The sequence below is a fragment of the Notolepis coatsorum genome (assembly GCF_963971535.1).
Source record: "Notolepis coatsorum genome assembly, chromosome: 1".
NCBI classification, from domain to species: domain Eukaryota; kingdom Metazoa; phylum Chordata; class Actinopteri; order Aulopiformes; family Paralepididae; genus Notolepis; species Notolepis coatsorum.
This window is the reverse complement of record NC_140165.1, coordinates 154,207,378-154,228,713: the sequence shown is the minus strand read 5'-3', so window position 1 is coordinate 154,228,713 and position 21,336 is coordinate 154,207,378. Positions and strand designations below refer to the sequence as shown.

Genomic DNA, 21,336 nt, shown 5'->3' with positions numbered 1-21,336 from the left:
CAATCAATCAAAGCGGGGAACATAGAACCCGGGACGGGGAACATAGGACCCGGGGAACATAGACATGCTCCCGATTTTACAGCCCGGTTTCATCACTGATTAGACTAGGATTCTCTCTGATTTCTTGCTTTGGGAGAGTGGTGTGTGTTCACAAATATTGACTGAGCTTCTTGGACTTGGGCATAAGAAGGACACAGTGGGAATTCTCAAAATGGGCGACATTCCCCTTTAAGCAAGCGTCCAGTTTTTTTTGTTTATTAAATTATTTATTTTAATTTTAATATTTCCAAGTGCTGTAAAATAACAGAATTTGTAGTCTTGGCGGCTCCATGCAAGTGACAAACATCTGATGGGCACAACATTTCCACCAGGGCACATTATGCATTGAAAACACACAGAAAAGAAGCCACTAGCGAGGAGGACAGAGCAACGACTGGGATGTTGCTTGCAAGGATGGAACTGCAACAGCTGCAAAAACGCTGGACATGTGACCCCCACAGGAAGAAGACTCAAGAATGAGTCGGAGCGAAAAGAATTCATCTCAAACCAAATGTCTTGCAAACTGCTGAACATATGCCAGTATGAAACAAATAAACTGGTCCGAATAGAAAGCGTAAGACTTGGGTCGCTGAAATGGATGCTAAACGGAGTGATTTTGTTGTTTATTTGGTGAGTAGCTTGCAAGAAATGATTCAGCCTGGAACGCCCCCGCATCTTTAGTTCGCAATGTGTATGCATTGCAAATGTGTTAGCTAAGCTAAATAATATAATACAAAAGAAAATAAAATGTCGTATGGTTAGATCTATTTAAATGCACAACGTATAGGCCTACTGGTTATTCTTACTATTTATGAAGTTGGACAAAGTGAGATTAGCCTACTGTTATAATTTATCATCATGATAAGTGTGTTAAAATTACTAGTAGTAATATGTAGTGACAGCAGCGGGAGCCTATTGTATATTACTAATTGTTGTGGTGGAATTATAGTAGTAGTAGTAGTAGTAGTAGTAGTAGTAGTAGTAGTAGTAGTAGTAGTAGTAGTAGTAGTAGTAACAGTATAGTAGTAGTAATAATAGTAATAATTATAATACAAACAGTTGCTTGAAAAAGTTTAGCTATAAATATTCACTATTTATGATCTGTATGTATTTAATAACCTTACTTCACATTTTTTGTTTGTTTTTATTTATAATTTTTCAGCATCATGATGCTATGGAACAAGAGTTATCAAGAGTTTGACTATGTGGTGAGCTCTGTCACCACCAAGGTGAAGGGGGTGGCCCTGACCAGCCTTCCTGGTGTTGGTCAAGTAGTGTGGGATGTGGTGGATTACAGCGGGCCATTTCAGGTGATCACTGGCACATTTGGGTGTGATTGATAGGCTGGTATAATCCTTGATTTGAATGGAATTTGAACTTTTCTTTCCTTCTTTCAGGAGAAAAATTCTTTTTTTGTGGTGACCAATGTCATTGTTACAAACAAACAAAAGCAAGGAAAATGCCCAGAGGTGATAGTCCCATTCTGTACAAAATATATTTATTGATTTTCCATCACATTCAACCAGCACTTTCAGCAATACTGATCAATAACGAAGGCATTTAAAAACAGCTGATCTTGCAGAAGTGCTTACATTGCAGGTCCCTTCATATGGCAAAGTGTGTCGCACAGACAAGGACTGTGAGAAAGGACTGTGGGATCTGCACAACCATGGTATAGTAACCTTCCTAGTCTTCCTCCTCCACTTGCATTACAGACCAACTGGCTTTACCGGGGGTTGGCTAAAAGACCCCAACTTCTACAAGAGGTAGAGGAATTTGCCATTAATGTGTTACAACCATGTTTCTATTTGGGCTCAATTCTCTACTGCCAACCGATTAGATCTTATCATGTGGAATTATTTACCAGTGGGAGACACTATGCTACACTATACCAACACACTCTTGTTTATGTGTGTTTCAGGAATTCAGACTGGGGTATGTGTTAAGTCTGATGTGATGAGGAAGACCTGTGAAGTGTCTGCATGGTGTCCAGTAGAAGCCAAGAAGAAGCCACCAAGGTAAACTACAATGTTCACTATTACACTAAAGTCTTTCTACCATGTTCCTCGTATTAAAACCTACATGACATCATTACATTCTATTATCTGCACAGGTCAACATTGATTGATTGATTGATTGAAAAGTTTATTAACAGATTGCAGAATGGGTACAGTACAGTACAGCTCAATACATACAATTGTTAAGGGAATGCAGACCAGGGAAAGACTTTCGTCTTGTTTACATCAGGCCCAGGGTCCCCCATTTTCAATTCATCATAACATATAGATAGACAGTACTGCTACATCTATACATTTATGACATATCAGATTTGCAAATACAGTACTGTTTGTGATACAAAAGTGTCCAGAAAAAGAGTGTATATACATTTGACGTAGAAACTGTACATTGGAGGAGGTTGGGTGGGTGGGTTGGGGTTGGGTGGGTGGGCTGTACATTGGAGGTGGAATACTGACAAAGCCATACTTGGTCATTTACTGTACAACTGGGTTAGGACATTTGTAGGGGCCAGTTTCGAATTGCAGTCTCCCGTAGGTGTTTTTTGAGAGTGTTTTTGAAAGTGGGTAGTGATTCACATTCCTTTACAGCTTTGGGTAGGGTGTTCCACATTGATGTGGCATAATTGCGAAACGTGTTTAGTCCCTTGTTTGAGCCGAATCTGGGTTTAACATGATTTGTGGAGCTCCCTCTGGTGTTGTGAACTTGTGATCGTGGTATTCACTGACCTTTGGGAAGTATTTTGACATGTACATGGGTACCTTGGTCGCGTAGTGTATCTTGTAGACCAGGCCCATTGCAAGTTGCTGTACTCTGTCGTCTACTCTAAGCCATCCTAGGTTGTCAAAGTGGGCAGGGGTGAGGTGGGTTCTAGGAGTCAGGTCAAGCAGTAGTCTGACTAGCTTGTTTTGAGATGTTTGTAATTTGTTTTTTAGTGCCTTTGAGGTGCTTTGGTACCATGAGGTGCAAGCATAGTCGTAGTACCCTTGAATGAGTGCTCCTGCTAGAGTCTTCAGGGTATTCTTGTTTACCAGAGAGGAGATCCGGTACAAGAATCGAGTTCGTTGGTTGACTTTTTTTTATTACATTGGATGCCATTTTGTCACAGGAAAGATTAGCCTCTAGGATGGAACCCAGGTAGGTAATTTCATCTTTCCTTGTGACAATATTGTCACCCACTGTAACCGACAAGCCGCCGGTCTTGCTGAGTTTGTTATTTGAACCGAAGAGAATGGACTCTGTTTTGCCCATGTGTAATGATAGTTTGTTGTCGGCGAGCCATATGCAGATTTTGCCTAGTTCTGAGCTGAGGGCTTTTTCAACCTGTAACTTGTTCTTGTCAGAGACCAGCAGGGCTGATTTTGATTTGATTTGATTTTATTAGGGATCCCCATTAGCTGGTGCGATAGCAACCAGCTAGTCTTCCTGGGGTCCACACAAAAAAAAACATAAACAATCACCATTGCAAAAAAACAAAATTATTAAAAGTCAGTACACACAATGCATAATGAACCTACCATAACAATTAATATAGCTAAAATTACATTAGTGTAAAACAAAAACAAAAAACCACTTTACAGTGTTAAAAACAATTTAAAAACAATTTAAAAACAATTTAAGATTCTTTTTAAAAGTGAATCTACTGTAAATGCAGCAGAGGTTCCGAGGCAGGCCATTCCACAGAGTTGAGTCGTGGCAGGCCATTCCGCTGAGTCGTCCGCAAACAGGAACAAGTTGCAGTCACAAGCTGACGACATGTCATTTGCATAAATTAGGAATAGTAGCGGTCCTAGTATGCTTCCTTGTGGAACACCACAGCTCACTGTGAGGGGGGGGGGGGGGGGGGGGGTAGGGTACCGTTTACCTCCACCATCTGTTCTCTCCCCTCCAGGTAGGATTGTATCCAGCTCACTGATAGACTCAAAAAGATCAAAACCAATTGCTTTTAGCTTGTCAATCAGAATGGTGTGATTGACAGTGTCGAAGGCCTTTTGTAGGTCCAGCATGACCATGCCGCAGTATTTGCCCGCGTCCACCTCTTGTTTGATGTGGTCGTTCAAATAGAGAAGGCATGTGTCAGTGGAGTGGGATGTTCTGAAGCCAGATTGGAATTCGTAGATTAGATTTTTTTCCGCAAGGTACTTTTCGATCTGTTCGTATACTATTTTTTCCATGACTTTCGAGATGGATGTAAGGATAGAAACAGGGCGGTAGTTGCCTGGGTCTAATTTACTGCCCTTTTTGTGCAGGGGTGTTACTCTCGCAATTTTGAAGTCCTTGGGGACGTGTCCCTGTTTTATGGAGAGGTTTATTATGTGTGTGATGACTGGGGTGATGGCTGCTGCTGAGTCTCTGAGGAATTTGGAGGGGATGTTGTCATGGCCAGTGGCCTTGTTAGGTTGGAGGGCGCTCAGTTTTTTGAGTACCTCATCTGTAGTTACCATTTCCAGTTTGAAGTCGTCTTTGTGGATGCCTAGGTTCTTGTAGTATGCTACTACTATGCTACTATGTGTTCTACCCCATACTGCCCTGAGTGGGAGGGTAGTTTGTTTACCAGTGTTGTGGCTATGTTTGTGAAGAAAGTGTTTAAGTAATTGGCTACATCCAGCTTGTCTGTGATGAGCGTGTTGTCCGTCTTTATGTTTATGTTTGAGAATCTGGTTTTAAGTTTTTTACTGCAGCCTAGTTGATTGTTGAGTAATTTCCAAAGTTCACATGGTTTATTTTTGTTTTCCTCAGTTTTGTCATTGATGAATTTTTTTTTAGCAGTTTTGATCATGGAGTTTACGTCATTTCTTAGTCTGTTTCTTTCTAGTTTGAGTTCAGTCACGTGGTCTTGGAGTTCACTGCTCGTGCTTTTGGTAAGCTTTGACTGACTTTTACGAAACTCAGAGCATTTTTTGTCTCTGGCTTTCATAGCGGTCAGTATTTCAGTGTGCATCCATGGCTCAGCGCGATTTTTTACCCTGGTGGTTCTTAGGGGGGCCATGTTGTTTAGTATTGATGAAAATTTGGAACATTTTATTTACCTTCCCCATTTACTGTAAACAGCAGCTACAAAAACCAAACTTTCACTTCTTCTAGTGTTGAGGAAGTTCGTCCGGCTGGAGCCAATGTATCAGGGTAGTATAATTAAAATGTTGTCTGTCTGCGAAACTTTGTATCAGAATCAGAATCACTTTTATTTGCAGAGTACATTGAATGCATAAGGTATGGGGTCATTTTGATACATCATAACAATTTCTCACATTACAAAGTACAAGGACATCATAGAAGTACAGATAAACAGTGCAGTTAGTCAAACAAAATGCCACATAATATGATATCATATTATGTGTTCAGTATGTGTACACTCAACATCAATATAAATTCCAAAGGTATACAGTGTTGTTGCTATTGTTTGAATCTGTCACCCAGGCCTGCTCTGTTGGCAGCCGCTGAGAACTTCACTGTCCTGATAAAAAACAACATCCGATTTCCTGCCTTTAACTTCATCAGGTGAGCCTGGTTTGTCGTTTTGATCATCTCTGAAAAGGTGTTTGCTGGGATAACACACTTATCACAGTTATCTTTTGTCTAACAGAAGGAACATTCTCCCAGGGATGAATGATAGCTACCTAAAGACCTGTCAGAGGAGAGGGGACCCTCTGTGTCCTATCTTTCGTCTGGGGGACATAGTGCAAGAGGCCAAAGAGAAATTCTCTGAGATGGCGGTGGAGGTGAGATTATCATTAAAGCTGCAATAACCATTTTCCTACCTTTGTTTTCACATTTTCAAAACTTCTTAATATTATGACTACCTGCCATCAGAAGGTCTCATTGAGTCATGGTGTCCTTCTCAAACAACCCACGCTACCAGCAGCCATCATTTATTGTCTTTTGTTGACAAAATCTGGCCCATGCTTTACCTATTTGATAAATTATGCATTTTTTTTTTTACTTTTATTTATAGCATTTTCAGCATTTTCTGGCCACGCAGGACCGATAGAGGGAGATAGGGAGAACGGGAGGAGAGGTAGGGAAGACATGCAGCAAATGGTCACCGGGACTGGGAAACGAACCCGGGACGACTGCTTCGCGACTCAGCGCGCTATGTGGTGTGCTCAGGGTTCGAAATTAACGGGGGCTTGGGGCATAATGCCCTTGAAAATGGACAAAATGCCCTCGAAAACCAGTTAAGGGGGGCACTTAATGCCCCCGACAGTTTACTAATTATATATATTTATCCGGTAATGGAGCGTCTGTATCGTACGGTTCAGATGACGTGCAAATAAAAAAAATCATTTGGCGGAGCCTGTGTTCTGCACTGGCTGCAGGCAGCAGCAGCAGCAGCAGCAGTCAGTTTGTGTAAAAATGGCACGCACAATATAAATCAATCTTCATTACGACTTTAAAAACATAGCCATTAACATTACATAGGCCTACACACATCTTGCCATAGCGTTAGCAGTTTGTAAACACAACGCACGTTTTAACTATGGTAGCCCGACGCAGCCCGCAAGCTAATACTGTACAGTCAATGAAATGTCACCGTAGCTACTAGCTACTGTAGCAGAGGAGGAAATGGGAGTCTGAGAGGCGGGGTGTTTAAAGACAATGATAGGCGTTTATTCAACATCCAAGAAGGCTAACATACAACTGTGTTTTACTAACTCCAACCGGGACTATTGCCGCTTTCGCGCTGCTTGTTGATGTTATGAACGTCATAGATATCTATGATGAACGTGACCGGAACTGAAGGTGCCACACGCTAAAATGTCCGTGGGGACCCGGCGCCAACCCATAGATAGTTCCAACTCACCGAATTACTTAATCCACCACAGTTGCACTCAATATTTAAATAATGTTAGTCTAAATAAATGTAGACAGAAACATAATAATTTCAAGCAGAAAATGAATCTTTCCATTAAGAACTGACAATCAGGGAATTGGGCGGCGTGGCTCAGGGGTAGAGCGGGTTGTCCAATGATCGAAGGGTTGGTGGTTCGAATCCCGCTCAAGCCCATGTCCATCCCACTGCCGTTGTGTCCTTGGGCAAGACACTTAACCTACTTGCCTCGTATGAATGTGTATGCATGTGAATGAATGTTGGTGGTGGTCGGAGGGGCCGTAGGCGATGATTATTCGCCACGCTTCCGTGAGTCTGCCTCAGGGCAGCTCTGGCTGCAATTGTAGCTTACCACCACCGGTATGACTGTGTATGAATGAATAATGGACTCTGTGAAGCGCTCTGGGTCTCATGAAGAGCGCTATATAAATCCAAGTCATTATTATTATTATTATTATTATTATTATTATTATTATTATTATTATTATTATTATTATTATTATTGTTTTTGTGTGTTTATATTAATTAAAGAAAGGAAAGTCTAGTGCTGGCTGAGCATATTGTTTGTTTGCACTAAGTTAATACTTTGACAAATGTAGCCTATATTTTTCAGTCAGTTCGGTCTTTGTGTGCCAAACATTATTTAAGGCTGTAAACACTGTAAACCTTTTATTTTATTTTTAATAAATGAGAAGCATGTTTAGATTTGAGTGTTACATTTTTTTTAATAAAAATTAACGTATATCGAACTGAAAACCGTGACCCTAAAATCGTGATACGAACCAAACCGTCCATTTTGTGAACCGTCCCACCCCTACCGTTTATCATAAAAATTCAGTGCCCCCGAAATACAAAAAAAAGCCCCCGAAAATCAATTAAGGGGGGCAAAAAAAGCCCTTGAAATTTTTTTTTAATTTCTAACCCTGGGTGTGCTACTGGAGCGTCCCTAAATTATGCATTTCTATGCATTTATTTCCACCAGAGAATCTCTTAAAGGGGAACTATCTTACTGTTTCTTTCACTATTTGGGCCATTTTACACAATTCCTGTGAGTCTACGGGTTTGTGTGTAAATGCTCCGAGACGAGGGAGAGAGAGAGAGGAGAGATGCGTACCGAAACACACACACACACAGTCGGGTTTGTGTGTAAATGCTCAGAGACGAGGGAGAGAGAGAGAGGAGAGATGCGTCCCGAAACACACACACACCCAGTCGGGTTTGTGTGTAAATGCTCCGAGACGAGAGAGAGAGAGAGAGGAGAGATGCGTACCGAAACACACACACACAGTCGGGTTTGTGTGTAAATGCTCCGAGACGAGGGAGAGAGAGAGAGGAGAGATGCGTCCCGAAACACACACACACCCAGTCGGGTTTGTGTGTAAATGCTCCGAGACGAGAGAGAGGAGAGATGCGTCCCGAAACACACACACACAGTCGAGTTTGTGTGTAAATGCTCCGAGACGAGAGAGAGGAGAGATGCGTCCCGAAACACACACACACGCAGTCGAGTTTGTGTGTAAATGCTCCCGTTGCTCCGTATCCCTCTCTCCCTCGCCACCCACGCCACGTCAACCCGTTTGAGGAAGTGTCAGTATTTCCACTCGCTCTGTTGTTGAGCGAATGGTTGAGTGTGCGCTACAAACATAGAGTGGGCGGGCGTTATTATGCAGATGAGAATTCTTGGACGTCAGAGGTACGCCAGTTTCAGAATGACTCAGTTCAGTGAGGGAGAATCTAGTGACCTGTGAATTGGAAGAATGCGCTAAAATGAGAACTAGAGACATAGACCCCATTGATACAAACCCACATTGCTAGAGAACAATGCTAAACACTGGAAAAGGCCATTTATAAGATAGTTCCCCTTTAATTACAACAATATTGTGCTGTCTAAACAGTATTATGTTTGTAGATGAAGTAACCCTTATTCAAATTCCCAAGAGAAAGTTGTATGTATTGTAGTTGAAATCTTGTAATCCATGAACAAAAACAATAGTTTTTCCCCCAACAAATCTCTTAGTTACAACAAGATTCTGCCAGTAAAGCATTTTTATGTTTATACATGACGAGGCTTCATCTGGGGAAAATGGAGTGTGTTTAGAGTAAACATAAATATATCACGATATCTGCTGAGGTAGGTATGGAAAATCACATAATCCAACCATGGGTAATCCAATAGATGTTCATCATGTTGGGCTGCATGGTAGTGGGAAGTGTGATAAAGTCATCAGAAGATTCTCAAATATATCAGATTTTTTTGTGTGAAAAGTCTGACTTATTTGCTTTTTTGTAATTAATTTAGACAAAAGTTTTCACAAATACATGGGCTGTCCAAAAATGTCTAAATGGACTCATATGGTTCTTCAGTGCAAGGGTTCAATGAACTCTTTAACTTATGAACTCATTACTCAACCCTAGTCATACTGCTGTTCCTCTGTGTTGTCCAAACTAGCATTTTCTGAATCATATACAAGGTTTGGGTAAAAAAAACACTGTTCTTTGTCTCTATAGGGAGGCGTTATTGGTATCCAAATTAAGTGGGACTGTAACCTTGACAGTTTTACACAGGGGTGTCTGCCCACATACTCCTTCAGACGGTTGGATGAGAAGGAGAGCAATAAAACACTCTACCCTGGACTCAACTTCAGGTGACAGTTACTTGGCTTCTCTCAGAGGTCAAAGGTTGTGTTCTGTCATACATCAATTCACCACTATGCCATTTATAATCATATCTATTACTACTTCCTTATACACTGTTCCTGCTGGAATGGACATATCTCAAGCTCCGCCCTCCTTTCTTGATCCTCCAATCACAAATGTTGCTTCCCTCAGACCAACAGTTGTGATTGCAGGATCAAGAAAAGAGGGTAGGGTTTGGTAACATTTTTGCCAAAGAGGCAATAAAAGATGATCAGCACGAGTATTGAGCTCTATTCACACTCACAAAAAAGTGAGAACATTTTATTGTTTTCTTCATAATGAAATCGTTCACCCTGCTTTCACCATGCATTAAGATAGAAATGGATGCTTTATAGTGACGTTAAAGATTGATAGAATATAGCTCATTGCTTGTGTTGCTTACTGTATACACACTGTATTACCACTTTGTTAATAAATCACATCTAGCTGTCAGCATTACATTATTATTACTGTTCTATAACCAGGTATGCAAGGTACAACACCGAGGGAGGAGTGGAGGAACGAACGCTGTACAAAGTGTTCGGAATCAGGTTTGACGTCATGGTGTTTGGAAAGGTTTGTTAAAACAAAATCATTAAAAAAGTGTAATCCTCACCAGTATTGCATGATTTTTTGGTGTGAACATAGACACCTTTGTTTTTGTTCTCTGTTTTAGGCGGGCAAGTTCAGCTTTATCCAACTGATCATTTACATTGGATCAACGCTCTCGTATTATGCTCTGGTGAGAGTCGACAAGCTGAATTCACACTGTACAGTGAAACTGTCAGTCACACAGGCTCTGAGTTTCACCAGAGGCATGGGAGAAAGTAATAAATGTAATCCTTCCCCAGACGACCATGTTCATTGACTGGCTGATTGGGACCAGCTGCTACTCCATAGAGGCCAGGCAGAACTACTCTGAGAGAAAAGTGGAATCTGTCCAAGATAAGCAGCAGGTAGCCCCCAGATAACCAACTTTATTTGACAAAAGCATGGCATGAGTATCCACTTAAAGACTGTGGGGGGGGAAATGCCAGCAGTGACAAAGTCATGCATGTCCAAAGATGCACGTATAGAAGTATATTAGTGTTAGTTTGTTCGCCTGTGGTGCGCTTTATCTTTATTTTATGTATTTTGAAAGCATGTCCTAACATGGAGATAACTGCTCAGAGTCAAATATACTGTACGAAGGAGAAACATTAAATCGAGTGGAAAGATTTCTTTGTTTGTTGTATAATTCATCTTTATTGTAGTGTCTGCATTCATCACATTGTTGCCCACATAACAAAAAGATATATCAATAGGGTCATTGTACAAATGGGAGTGGAAAGATATACATGCTCTGTGACCAGTAGCTGAATTTGCATCTGGAATATCTGAACGCTGGATGTAAATGTGGGGCGAGATGTTAAACAAAGGCTTCATTCTCCTCTCTTCCCAGTGCATTCTGTCTGTATCCTTTGTGGATGAGAAGCATGTCAGGCTGGTGAAAAGATCTCAGAAGAAATGTTTACAGAACATCAAGCCGATGTCGATACAGCAGAGCAAGGTCAGCATATGTTTAGTTTTCCAAAAGAAAAAAATTAGTCACCCCTCCAAACCCTTCAAACCTTGTAAACCCTTCAAACAATATTTATTTAGTGTTTACAAGGAGCAGAATTTGTCATAGATTTGACACATGTATGTTGTGGTCCCCAGGAGGACACGGGGCACCTGAGAGCCATGGTGGGTGTTCTGCAGCAAGGCCTCAGCACGGACAGGCAGCCTCTCCCGAGCCCCAACCCTAGCCGGCCAGCATGGTGCCAGTGTGGCTCTTGTCGTCCTTCTGCTCGTCCCCAGGAGCAGCTGTGCTGCAGACGAAGTGGCGGCCGCTGCATCACCACCTCCCCTCTGTTTGAGCAGCTGGTGCTCAGCCGCTCTCTGCTAGAGGCTGTGCTTCTCTATTGGGACCCTCTCTGTCAGCTGTCTGAGGAGGACCAGACCACGGCCCTGCGCCACTGTGCCTACACGCAGTACATCAGCTGGCGGTTTGGAGTCCCACCCATAGACACCCACCCTGTTATCCCCAGCTGCTGTGTGTGGAGGGTCAGGGAGGAGTACTCCAGCCTGGAAGGACAGTACAGTGGCTTCAGCCCCAGTAGAATGACATCCATGCAGGACTGCTCTAATGGAAAGCTCTAAAGGGCAGAGTTCAATGTTACTGCCCCTGGACACCAGAGACCTGCCAAAAGACTGGCCTTCTAAAAGTGCTGCATACATTTAGTAGCATTTACGCTAACATCAACATTAACATGAACTCAAAGCAGTGGTTCTCACCAGGGATGCATGTTCAAGACCCCCCTACATAGTCAAACATAGACAGAATGGTCAACTTTAACACAAGATAATGATTTTTATTTCCCCTTTTCGGGCAAAGATTTAGACTTATGATCTTCATCATTATAAACATGATGATGTATATGTATTTCTTTCCATGACCGCCTAAAATCATCTCGTGACCCACTTGGGGGTCCTGACTCCCAGGTTGAGAACCACTGACTCACATTTAAGTTGCTTGGAATATGTGTCTATCATACCGTATGGGAACCTTGAACCAAGACACATGTGGTGCTCCTTTTAATAAGCATTTTGTCCTCAATTTATCAGTAGGAATTGAATGAAAAGTACTTCATGTCTAACTTATAGGAACACTCCAACATTTTGGGAAATACACTTATTTGCCATCTTCTCCAGAGTCAGACGAGAAGATTAATATCAATTTCATTACTGTGCATCAGTTTTGGAGCAGTAGGAAGTTAATGGAGCCAGGCTAGCTGCTCCCTACTGCTTCCAGTCCTTGTGCTACTGGGGCTACTGGACACACACAGATGAAACTGATATCAATCTTTTTTATCTTACTCTGGGGAAGATTGCAAATATGTGTATTTCCCAAAATATTGGAATGTTCCTTTAAAGAAATGATGTGGGAGATTAAAGCATCACTTGGCTATCGCCACAGAGGTTTTGTTTGCATTGACAGCAGGGTGACGCAGGATAAACATTGTACATGCTTGAAATGGAGAGAATTGACAAGTTCAAAATAATTTCCCAGTGATGCAGAAATGGCCAATATAATTTTCTTTACGTTTTACTTGTAGTACCTAAAATGGCCATGTTATTTCAGAAAGATCTGTGGTGATTGTATTCAGATTCAGATTCGGATTGTAACTTAAAATGTCATTCAGGCAATCATTGACCCAACCAGATATAGCACAGTGTTTAGAATCTTCTGTGAAGGAAAAGGACCATTGATATGCTTTAGACTGAGGAACTTTGTGTCAGTAATCCACGAGGAACACATTACACTTGGGAGAAAATGTTTACATTATTGTTGCTATTTGGAGTTTTGTCTTGGAGGTTGCCAAATGTTTGGCTTCAGAGTATCAGAATAATTAAGCTGCTAATATCAACTAATGTTAATTTAATAAATAGTGATTAAGCAGCAAATTTGTAATGGGTGACTGTAAACATTGTCCAACACATGCTAACATTTTCTAATGGAACACTTTAATTAATATTGGGGGGAAACGTACAGTTTATGTACACAATGAAAACTAAATAACTAACAAGTCTAATTGTCTAAGCTGAATTTTCTTTTCCATATTTTTACTTTTTTTATCTGTTTTTGATATGCCTGTAATCCCGACGGCATTGTAAATGAGAGAAACCTCAACTGCCCTTTTTCGAGAATAAATAAAGGCTTGAATTAATGAACAAGTACATTTAATGAGTAGCCTACTATTATGCTGTTTGGCACAGGCCGCCATTTACACTAAAGATTACAATGAAGATGATTTGAATACTATCTGAAACAGTGAGATATGCTTGTGCTGAAGTCAAGTGCACAGTCATGTTCACTATACTGCAGTCATGACTAAAGGCAAGAGCTGCTGCCAAAGCTATTCCCAGTATATCTTCGAGTATGAAACAGCCAAGACACTGGTCATTCAAAACAAAGGAGTGGGATTTATCTTCAGATTCTGCCAGATTCTGATCCTATTCTATGTGATTGGGTAAGTAAGGGTTTTACAAATGTAGATCAGAGTGTTGCACTACTACAGTATGTGGTCTGTTATGTACATAGATCAATGTGTTGCACTACTACAGTATGTGGTCTGTTGTATACGTAGATCAGAGTGTTGCACTACTACAGTATGTGGTCTGTTATGTATGTAGATCAGATTGATTGATTGATTGAAAACTTTATTAACAGATTACAGAATGGGTACAATACAGTACGGCTCAATACAAACCTGCTAAGAGGATGCTGACCAGAAAAAGACTTTCGTCTTGTTTACATAAGGGTCATCCATTTTCAATTAATCAAGACATTTATGACAATACAAGACATACAAATATACAGGGACAAGTTGCAGGTTGAAAAAGCCCTCAGCTCTGAACTCGGCAGAATCTGCACCTGGCTCGCTGATAACAATCATTACATCTGGGTAAAACAGAGTCCATTCTCTTTGGATCAAATAACAAACTCAGCAAGGCCAATGGCTTCTCTGTTACAGTGGGTGACAATATTGTCACAAGGAAAGATGAAATTACATACCTATGTTCCATCCTAGAGGCAAATCTTTCCTGTGACAAGATGGCAACCAATGTAATCAAAAAAGTCAACCAACGAACAAGATTCTTGTACCGGATCTCCTCCCTGGTAAACAAGAATACCCTGAAGACTCTAACAGGAGCACTCATTCAAGGGTACTACGACTATGTTTGCACCTCATGGTACCAAACACCTCAAAGGCACTAAAAACAAGATTACAAACATCACAAAACAAACCTAGGATGGCTTAGAATAGACGACAGAGTACAGCAACTTGCAATGGACCTGGTCTACAAGATACACTACACCACTAAGGTACCCATGTAGATGTTGAAATACTTCCCAAAGGTCAGTGAATACCACGACCACAACACCAGAGGGAGTTCCACAAATCATGTTCAACCCAGATTCGGCTCAAACAAGGGACTAAACACGTTTCGCAACTATACAATGTGGAACGCCCTACCCTCAGCCGTAAAATAATGTGAATCCCTACCCACCTTCAAAACCGCTCTAAAAGAGCACCTACGGGAGGCCGCAATTCGAAACCGATAAATGTCCAAACCCCCCCCACCCAATGTAGTTTCCTCCCCCTCAAATGTATATATTCTCTTTTAGAAACTCTGTCTGTAAATAAACAGTACTGCATAGGCACGCAGGGGCATTTTCATAGGCACAGGGGGCAGCAGTAAAAAATAGTGAAATATTTTGCACTGTTGTCGCATTTATCTTGTTGAAATCCTCCCACAGGTTCTTTTTACTACCACATATTTAATTGAGACCCTTTATTTGTTTATTATTTCAATTTACCTGGAAATACATTGCTACATCATTCAGTAACATTTGCAGAGCCTTATAACAAAAACATTATTACGGTCACCATTGTGACCAGTGGGATTAATCAACACATTTTATTATTTATTTTTCTATTTCATTGAACATTGCACGTGTTAAAAGCCATTTTTTTCTCAAAATGTGCGTATTACCAAGTCAACGTGTTCTTAAAACCATGACAATAAACATAGTTTTATTAGGTTGAAATAATGTGGTTGTGTACTTATTTTTCTGTTAACTTATTATGGATTGAAAACTGAAAACCTTAATGCACAGTAAGTGAACTCAATATTTTAAAGTTCTGGTAACTTATTATTTATTTTTTTACAGTGTAGTCTTGCGATCAATCAAAACTTATTTACACGATATACCTCACATTCACCCTCCATTCACATCCTGGTGTTCTCCTGGTGTTCTCCATTAGGCCTGTAGGTGGTGCTATGACAGCACACGTACAGTACACACACCGATGGTGTGTGATGTGTCCAAAAATGAATGGGCAAATGTGAGTGAAATGGTTGCACTGTATGCAGCTGTTTGTCTGCATTGCACCCCCCCCCCCCCCCCCCCCCAACTCAGATTTAGGGTTGATACAACCATCATAATAATATTGTTAATAATAACAATAACAATAATGATGTAATAATGTAAAAATTATCATTAAAAAGACCTGATTATGAGAAGAAAAAAATTACAATGCATGGAATATTGTTGAGGCACACTAGTTACAACTATATTTCAAACAGGCACTCCATGTCAAAAAGGTTGCTGACCCCTGGTCTACAATCTTGTGTGGCATAAATGTCTGGATGTAACAGTAGCCTACTGTATGTCGTGTATGTCATAAATGTTATGATGAGTTGAAAATGGGGGACCCTGATGTAAACAAGACGAAAGTCTTTCTCTGGTCAGCATTCCCTTAAAGGGGAACTCCAACATTTTGGGAAATTAGCTTATTTAAGATCTTCCCTGGAGTTAGACAAGAAGATACATACCTTTTTTGTCTCTGTGCGTGCATTTTAGCTTTGGGAATAGACGCTCCGTTAGCATAGCTTAGCTTCATCACTGGAAGTGAGGCAGGACAGTAGCCTTACAGTGCCTTACAGTGTATTGCAAGGTCTGACATTGACCAAATTTGATATGCATGACCTTGGTGGGCTCTAGGTCAACTCCTGAAAAGGGGGTCAATGTCAGACCTTGCAATCAAAAGTTAGGGGGCGCACTGAAATTATGGCAAGGGTTATTAGCCCCCTAACTTTTGATTGCAAAGTCTGACATTGACCCCCTTTTCAGGAGTTGACCTAGAGCCCACCAAGGTCATGCATATCAAGTTTGGTCAATGTCAGACCTTGCAATACACTGTAAGGCACTGTAAGGCTACTGTCCTGCCTCACTTCCAGTGATGAAGCTAAGCTATGCTAACGGAGCGTCTATTCCTAAAATGCACGCACAGAGACAAAAAAGGTATGTATCTTCTTGTCTAACTCCAGGGAAGATGTTAAATAAGCTAATTTCCCCAAATGTTGGAGTTCCCCTTTAACAATTGTGTGTATTGAGCCGTACTGTATTGTACCCATTCTGCAATCTGTTAATAAGATTTTCAATCAATCAATCAATGTTGCACTACTACAGTATGTGGTCTGTTAGTTTCAAGTTCAAGTTTTTTATTCAAGTTTGTTCTGTCCATAGAAGTTTGTTTCTGTTTGTTACTTTTCGTTTGTTAAAAATGATGGGTTGGATTTTTATAAATGTATGAATTCTATATTCATATTGTGTGCTGTGAACCTACCAGGTATGTGTGCATAGTGCAGAAGGCCTACCAGGAGACAGACTCCGTCGTCAGTACCGTCACAACCAAGGTGAAAGGCTATGCCTTCACCAACACGTCTGACCTGGAGCATCGTTTCTGGGATGTGGCTGATTATATTATACCCCCTCAGGTACCTGAACTTACTGCATGTCCTCCATTACACACCCTTGTACAAAAAGCTGGGCGTCATGTAGTAACCAGGCACATATGCACCAGAAGTGTCTGAAACATGAATTAATTATATAAATATTCCAGAGGTTCAACGTGGTTTATTGTATGTTGTTGGTGTTTACTGCTAAGAGCTGATACAGACGCGTGCACACACACACACACACATAACTACTGCATGCTCTCATCATTCATAGATTACACACGCAGTGTTGTGGAAACAACTCTAAAATTGCAGTTTACCAAAGTACTACTACTAGTACTTACACTGAGATGAAAGATAAAATAAAAAAAATTATCAAATACTCTTAGAAATGTTTTATTTGGACTGCGGTCCATGTGTGAAAAGTGCTATATAGATAAGAGTTATTAATATTTATTGTAAAAAAATTTAAAAAAATGTATGCATTGAAATGTCTGTATGTCTTGACGACATTGAAAATGAGGTGACCTCAATTGTCCTTTCGAGAATAAATAAAGATTTGAATTAATTTGTCAAAAACAAACACTACTTTGAAAAGGTAGTTCAATTACATCCAAACTACATTGTGGAAAATTATCACAATCTGAGCCTGGAAAGTCATATAGGCTTTGGGATGGGTACTGTACTGTAGTTTTTGAAGTGGAATCAGGAAAATACAAACATTTTAGGGAAATATGTAGTTTGTAATTAACTACCTTAACTGCTGTAAAACGATTACATTTTAACTATAATTTGAATGTAGTTTAAACTACCACCAAACTACATTTTACATTTACATTTAGTCATTTAGCTGACTTTTATCCAAAGCGACTTACAAGTTCTGTACGACAAGTCAGCAGGAAGGGTATAACTCTTTCAGCTGAGTAACAATGTTCATCAAACTCAAAGTGTTGAAACTTGAGTGCTGCAGTGTTGAGTGCATAGTAGTGGAGACATATTAGTATAGTAGGTAGTAATATAGGCAAGGAAGATTATTTAGTGGAAGAGTGCATGATAGTAGTAGTAAGAAGGTTAGATTTTTTTCTTCTTTTTTTCCCATTTTTTTTTTCTTAATTTCAGATATTGATTGAAGAAGTGTGTTTTTAATCGACCGTGAAAAATTGGTTGGGTTTCGGCTGTCCTAACTGGTGGGAAGTTCGTTCCACCAAAGCTGTATAGTAAGGGCATTAAGTCATAGACCCATAGAATGACTGTGCTAAAGGGGCGGCTACGTGGCGTAGTGGGCAAGGCGCTCGCCACGAATGCGGAGACGCTGGGCTCGCATGTTCGAGCCCAGCGCTCCACATTGCTTTCAGTTTAGCTGGTCGTCCGTACTAATACACATTGGCCGTATTAGGGGGTGGGAAACTGATTGGTGGGGATCGGGCGTTGTGGACAGCGACTCCTACAGGTCGGTTGGTGCGCCTGCGCAGTAGAATCAGGAAGTGTCGGGGGCAGCGTGAGCCTCCCACGCGTTACTCCTCGCCACTGAGAGATCGAGCTGCGCAGGTGAAAAGATGCGACTGCTGTTACCTCAAGTACCGGAGGGGACTTGTGCTATGTATGACTTAGTCCACATTGCAGCCGGCTTGTGGGAGGCAAGAAACAGCGTTCGTGACAGGGGAGGGTTGAATTGGATGATACGAAATTGGGATGGGAGAAAATATAGAAAAATGGGAGAAAAAGTGGATAAAAAAAAAAGAATGACTGTGCTAAACATCTTCTCGCTGCCTTGTTGTGACACTGCTTCTACTCTCTTGTCTGACAGGGTGATCATACATTCTTTGTGTTGACTAATATGGTTGTCACACCTAATCAGACTCAGTCAAGGTGTCCCGAGGTGAGTTACTGCTGGTGTGTGTTCTCTGGCCCGTAACTTGACTGAGCCATTGGATTTCTACTGGGTTCATTGCTAGCACATGCCAGTGCTCTTATTGCATCCTGACTATGACTAATGTAGGCCTACTCAAATGTTGAAACTGGATAGCAGTACTGTCTATCTGTATGTTGTGTATGTCATATATGTTATGATGAATTGAAAATGGGGGACCCTGATGTAAACAAGACGAAAGTCTTTCTCTGGTCTGCATCCCCTTAACAATTGTATGTATTGAGCTGTACTGTACCCATTCTGCAATCTGTTAATAAACTTTTCAATCAATCAATCAATATCTGTCCTCCAGTTTCCTAATCCATCCACGATTTGCATTGATGATTGTGACTGCACAGAGGGAGAAAGTGATTCCCGCGGCAGTGGTAGGCCTTCCACTAATCTTTTCAGATTAATTTGATCTCTCAGTATTTCTCTCACTACTCAACTTTCTCTGAATGGATCAACTGTACAATGCCTTTTGCAACATAATCAGTCCATGGGATGATCAAAGTAATATCTTCATCTAATATCATGTCATATACTGTAGTTGACAAACTTATTTTCCATGAAGGTATCCAAACAGGACAATGTGTGAACTATTCAGACACTGTCCGGACCTGTGAGGTGCTTTCTTGGTGTCCACTTGAAAATGACAGTCGACTACTTGAGTAAGAAGAACGTACACATTACATCTTGTGAAATTAATTGATGTGTGATGTAACAGAAAGGTTTTTTATGTTTGCTCTGACTTTGTAAGCAGTTATGGTTTCTAAACAGGCCTAATGTATTTCTCACAGACACGCACTGCTGGGAGAGGATTTCACAGTGTTGGTCAAAAACAGTGTGACATACCCCAAGTTCAACTTCAACAGGTTTAGTACTGTAGATTTTCTTTTGACAATGGCCACCTGACAGAAAGATACTGTAATTGGTGAGATAAATGCATTTTTATCATTGTTAGTCCATTATGTTGAATCAAGTCAAGTCAAGTGTCAACTATCAAGTGTTCCTTTATTAATACCCTTGGGGGAATCCAGGCATCATAGCAGCATGGGCAATTGGGGAGGGGAGTACAGGCAGGAAAAAAGATGATAATATAAATAATAATAATGTAAAATAATACAATTAAACAATATAAAATAATAATATATCATATAAAATGAAATAATATAAATAATAATAGAATGGCAGTATATTATATTGATAATAGTATACATGGTATACATAGTTGTAGCGCCCTGCACCAGAGTTTGTGCCGTGTTTAGTAATTAAGAGTCCTAACAGTTCTCCAGTGTGCACAATACTATATGCTACTGTACTGTCTTATCTATGATATTATCCATGTAGCCTATATATCTGCTGTTTTCCTCCATCAGGAGAAACATCAAGCCGCACATTAACTCCTCATACTTGCAGAGTTGCGAGTTCCACCCTACAGCCGAGCCCAACTGTCCCATATTCCGCCTCAAACGCATAGCTTCAGAGGCAGGGGAGGACTTTCAAACCATGGCTTCCAAGGTAGGCCCAGGGTTTCTGACACAATTTTTGTATAATTTATAACTCCGTTATTGGAATTTTGAGTCTGATGATTAACTGTTTGTTAAGGGTGGCATCCTTGGTATTATAATTGACTGGACCTGTGACCTGGACTGGTGGGCTGGTCAATGTTACCCTAAGTACAGCTTCCGAAGGCTGGACAGCACCAACAAAGACAACAATGTGGCTCCAGGATACAACTTCAGGTGTGATTACTTTGCAATGCATATGGTATTTGTGTTACGGAGGAGAATGAAACTCTGACAAAGAGTGTTGCTTACACAGGTTTGCAAAATACTACAAAAACCCAGATGGTAAAGAAATAAGAACCTTGATCAAAGCGTATGGAATCCGGTTTGAAGTAATTGTATTTGGAACGGTGAGGCTTTTCTTTAGTAATAAACATTGTTTCCAATTTATTATAATGAGGCAAACAACCACATTGCCTATTTTCTGTACAATTACAGCTGACCTTCATCTTATCCTACAGGCTGGTAAATTTAGCATTGTACCAACTGTAGTGAACTTGGGGGCAGCACTCACATTCCTCAGTTTGGTAAATACGGCTGTCTCTCTCTGTGTCTCTGCAACTCGTATATTTTTCTCCAAAGTAAAAGTTGCACTTTTCTGGAAAATGTTACTGTATCTAGAAATACATTTGTGTCCAAATGCCCCCAGGTGCCTGCAGTGACTGACTGGTTTTTGTTGACATGCTCAAAGAAAAAGGATGCATACGCTAAACACAAAGTCACGCATCTAAGTGATGATGGTGAAGAATCAGTAGGTGTTTGATTCCTTAGTCTTTAGTTTCAGATGACTTCAAGCTATTATTCATGTTATATGAATGTTCTTATTTGCTTTGGGTCAATCTATCAATTACATGATAATTACATGATTTTTTTTTTTATTATACAGGTGTCCATGGCTACCATCTATGGAACTCAGTAGAATCTGCATTCCATTGATCTCTAGACTCTGCAGTGATGCAGCTATTCCCACA

At 40.6% G+C, this 21,336-nt stretch overlaps 2 protein-coding genes across 3 annotated transcripts; both read left to right on the top strand.

Annotated features, from left to right (window-relative positions):
* Positions 1-462: 462 nt before the first annotated feature.
* On the top strand, positions 463-13,291 carry p2rx7 (purinergic receptor P2X, ligand-gated ion channel, 7). 2 transcript variants are annotated; one of them, XM_084323569.1, is made up of 13 exons: positions 463-669; positions 1,202-1,349; positions 1,437-1,508; positions 1,639-1,711; positions 1,961-2,057; positions 5,473-5,553; positions 5,639-5,774; positions 9,392-9,528; positions 10,045-10,135; positions 10,236-10,301; positions 10,411-10,515; positions 11,001-11,108; positions 11,258-13,291. In XM_084323569.1, the coding sequence occupies exons 1-13, from the start codon at positions 551-553 to the stop codon at positions 11,738-11,740; spliced, it is 1,716 nt and encodes a 571-aa protein (XP_084179695.1). In that variant the 5' UTR covers positions 463-550; the 3' UTR covers positions 11,741-13,291. The 2 variants fall into 2 exon arrangements, with proteins under 2 accessions (XP_084179695.1, XP_084179696.1); XM_084323570.1 differs by lacking the exon at positions 10,236-10,301.
* Positions 13,292-13,468: 177 nt separating this feature from the next.
* On the top strand, positions 13,469-21,128 carry p2rx4b (purinergic receptor P2X, ligand-gated ion channel, 4b; the record flags this gene model as incomplete). The annotated part of the gene is made up of 11 exons (XM_084307975.1): positions 13,469-13,611; positions 16,780-16,927; positions 18,696-18,767; positions 19,111-19,183; positions 19,372-19,468; positions 19,598-19,672; positions 20,177-20,318; positions 20,406-20,542; positions 20,622-20,715; positions 20,827-20,892; positions 21,015-21,128. 11 exons carry the CDS (start codon positions 13,469-13,471, stop codon positions 21,126-21,128), a joined length of 1,161 nt encoding a protein of 386 aa, XP_084164101.1.
* Between the last annotated feature and the right edge of the window lie 208 nt (positions 21,129-21,336).

Coding starts and splice junctions, on each gene's coding strand:
- p2rx7 (XM_084323569.1), top strand. CDS start 551: ATGTCTTGCAAACTGCTGAACATATGCCAGTATGAAACAAATAAACTG. Junction 1,509..1,638: donor AGCAAGGAAAATGCCCAGAG/GTGATAGTCCCA, acceptor CTTACATTGCAG/GTCCCTTCATATGGCAAAGT. Junction 10,516..11,000: donor CTGTCCAAGATAAGCAGCAG/GTAGCCCCCAGA, acceptor CTCTCTTCCCAG/TGCATTCTGTCTGTATCCTT.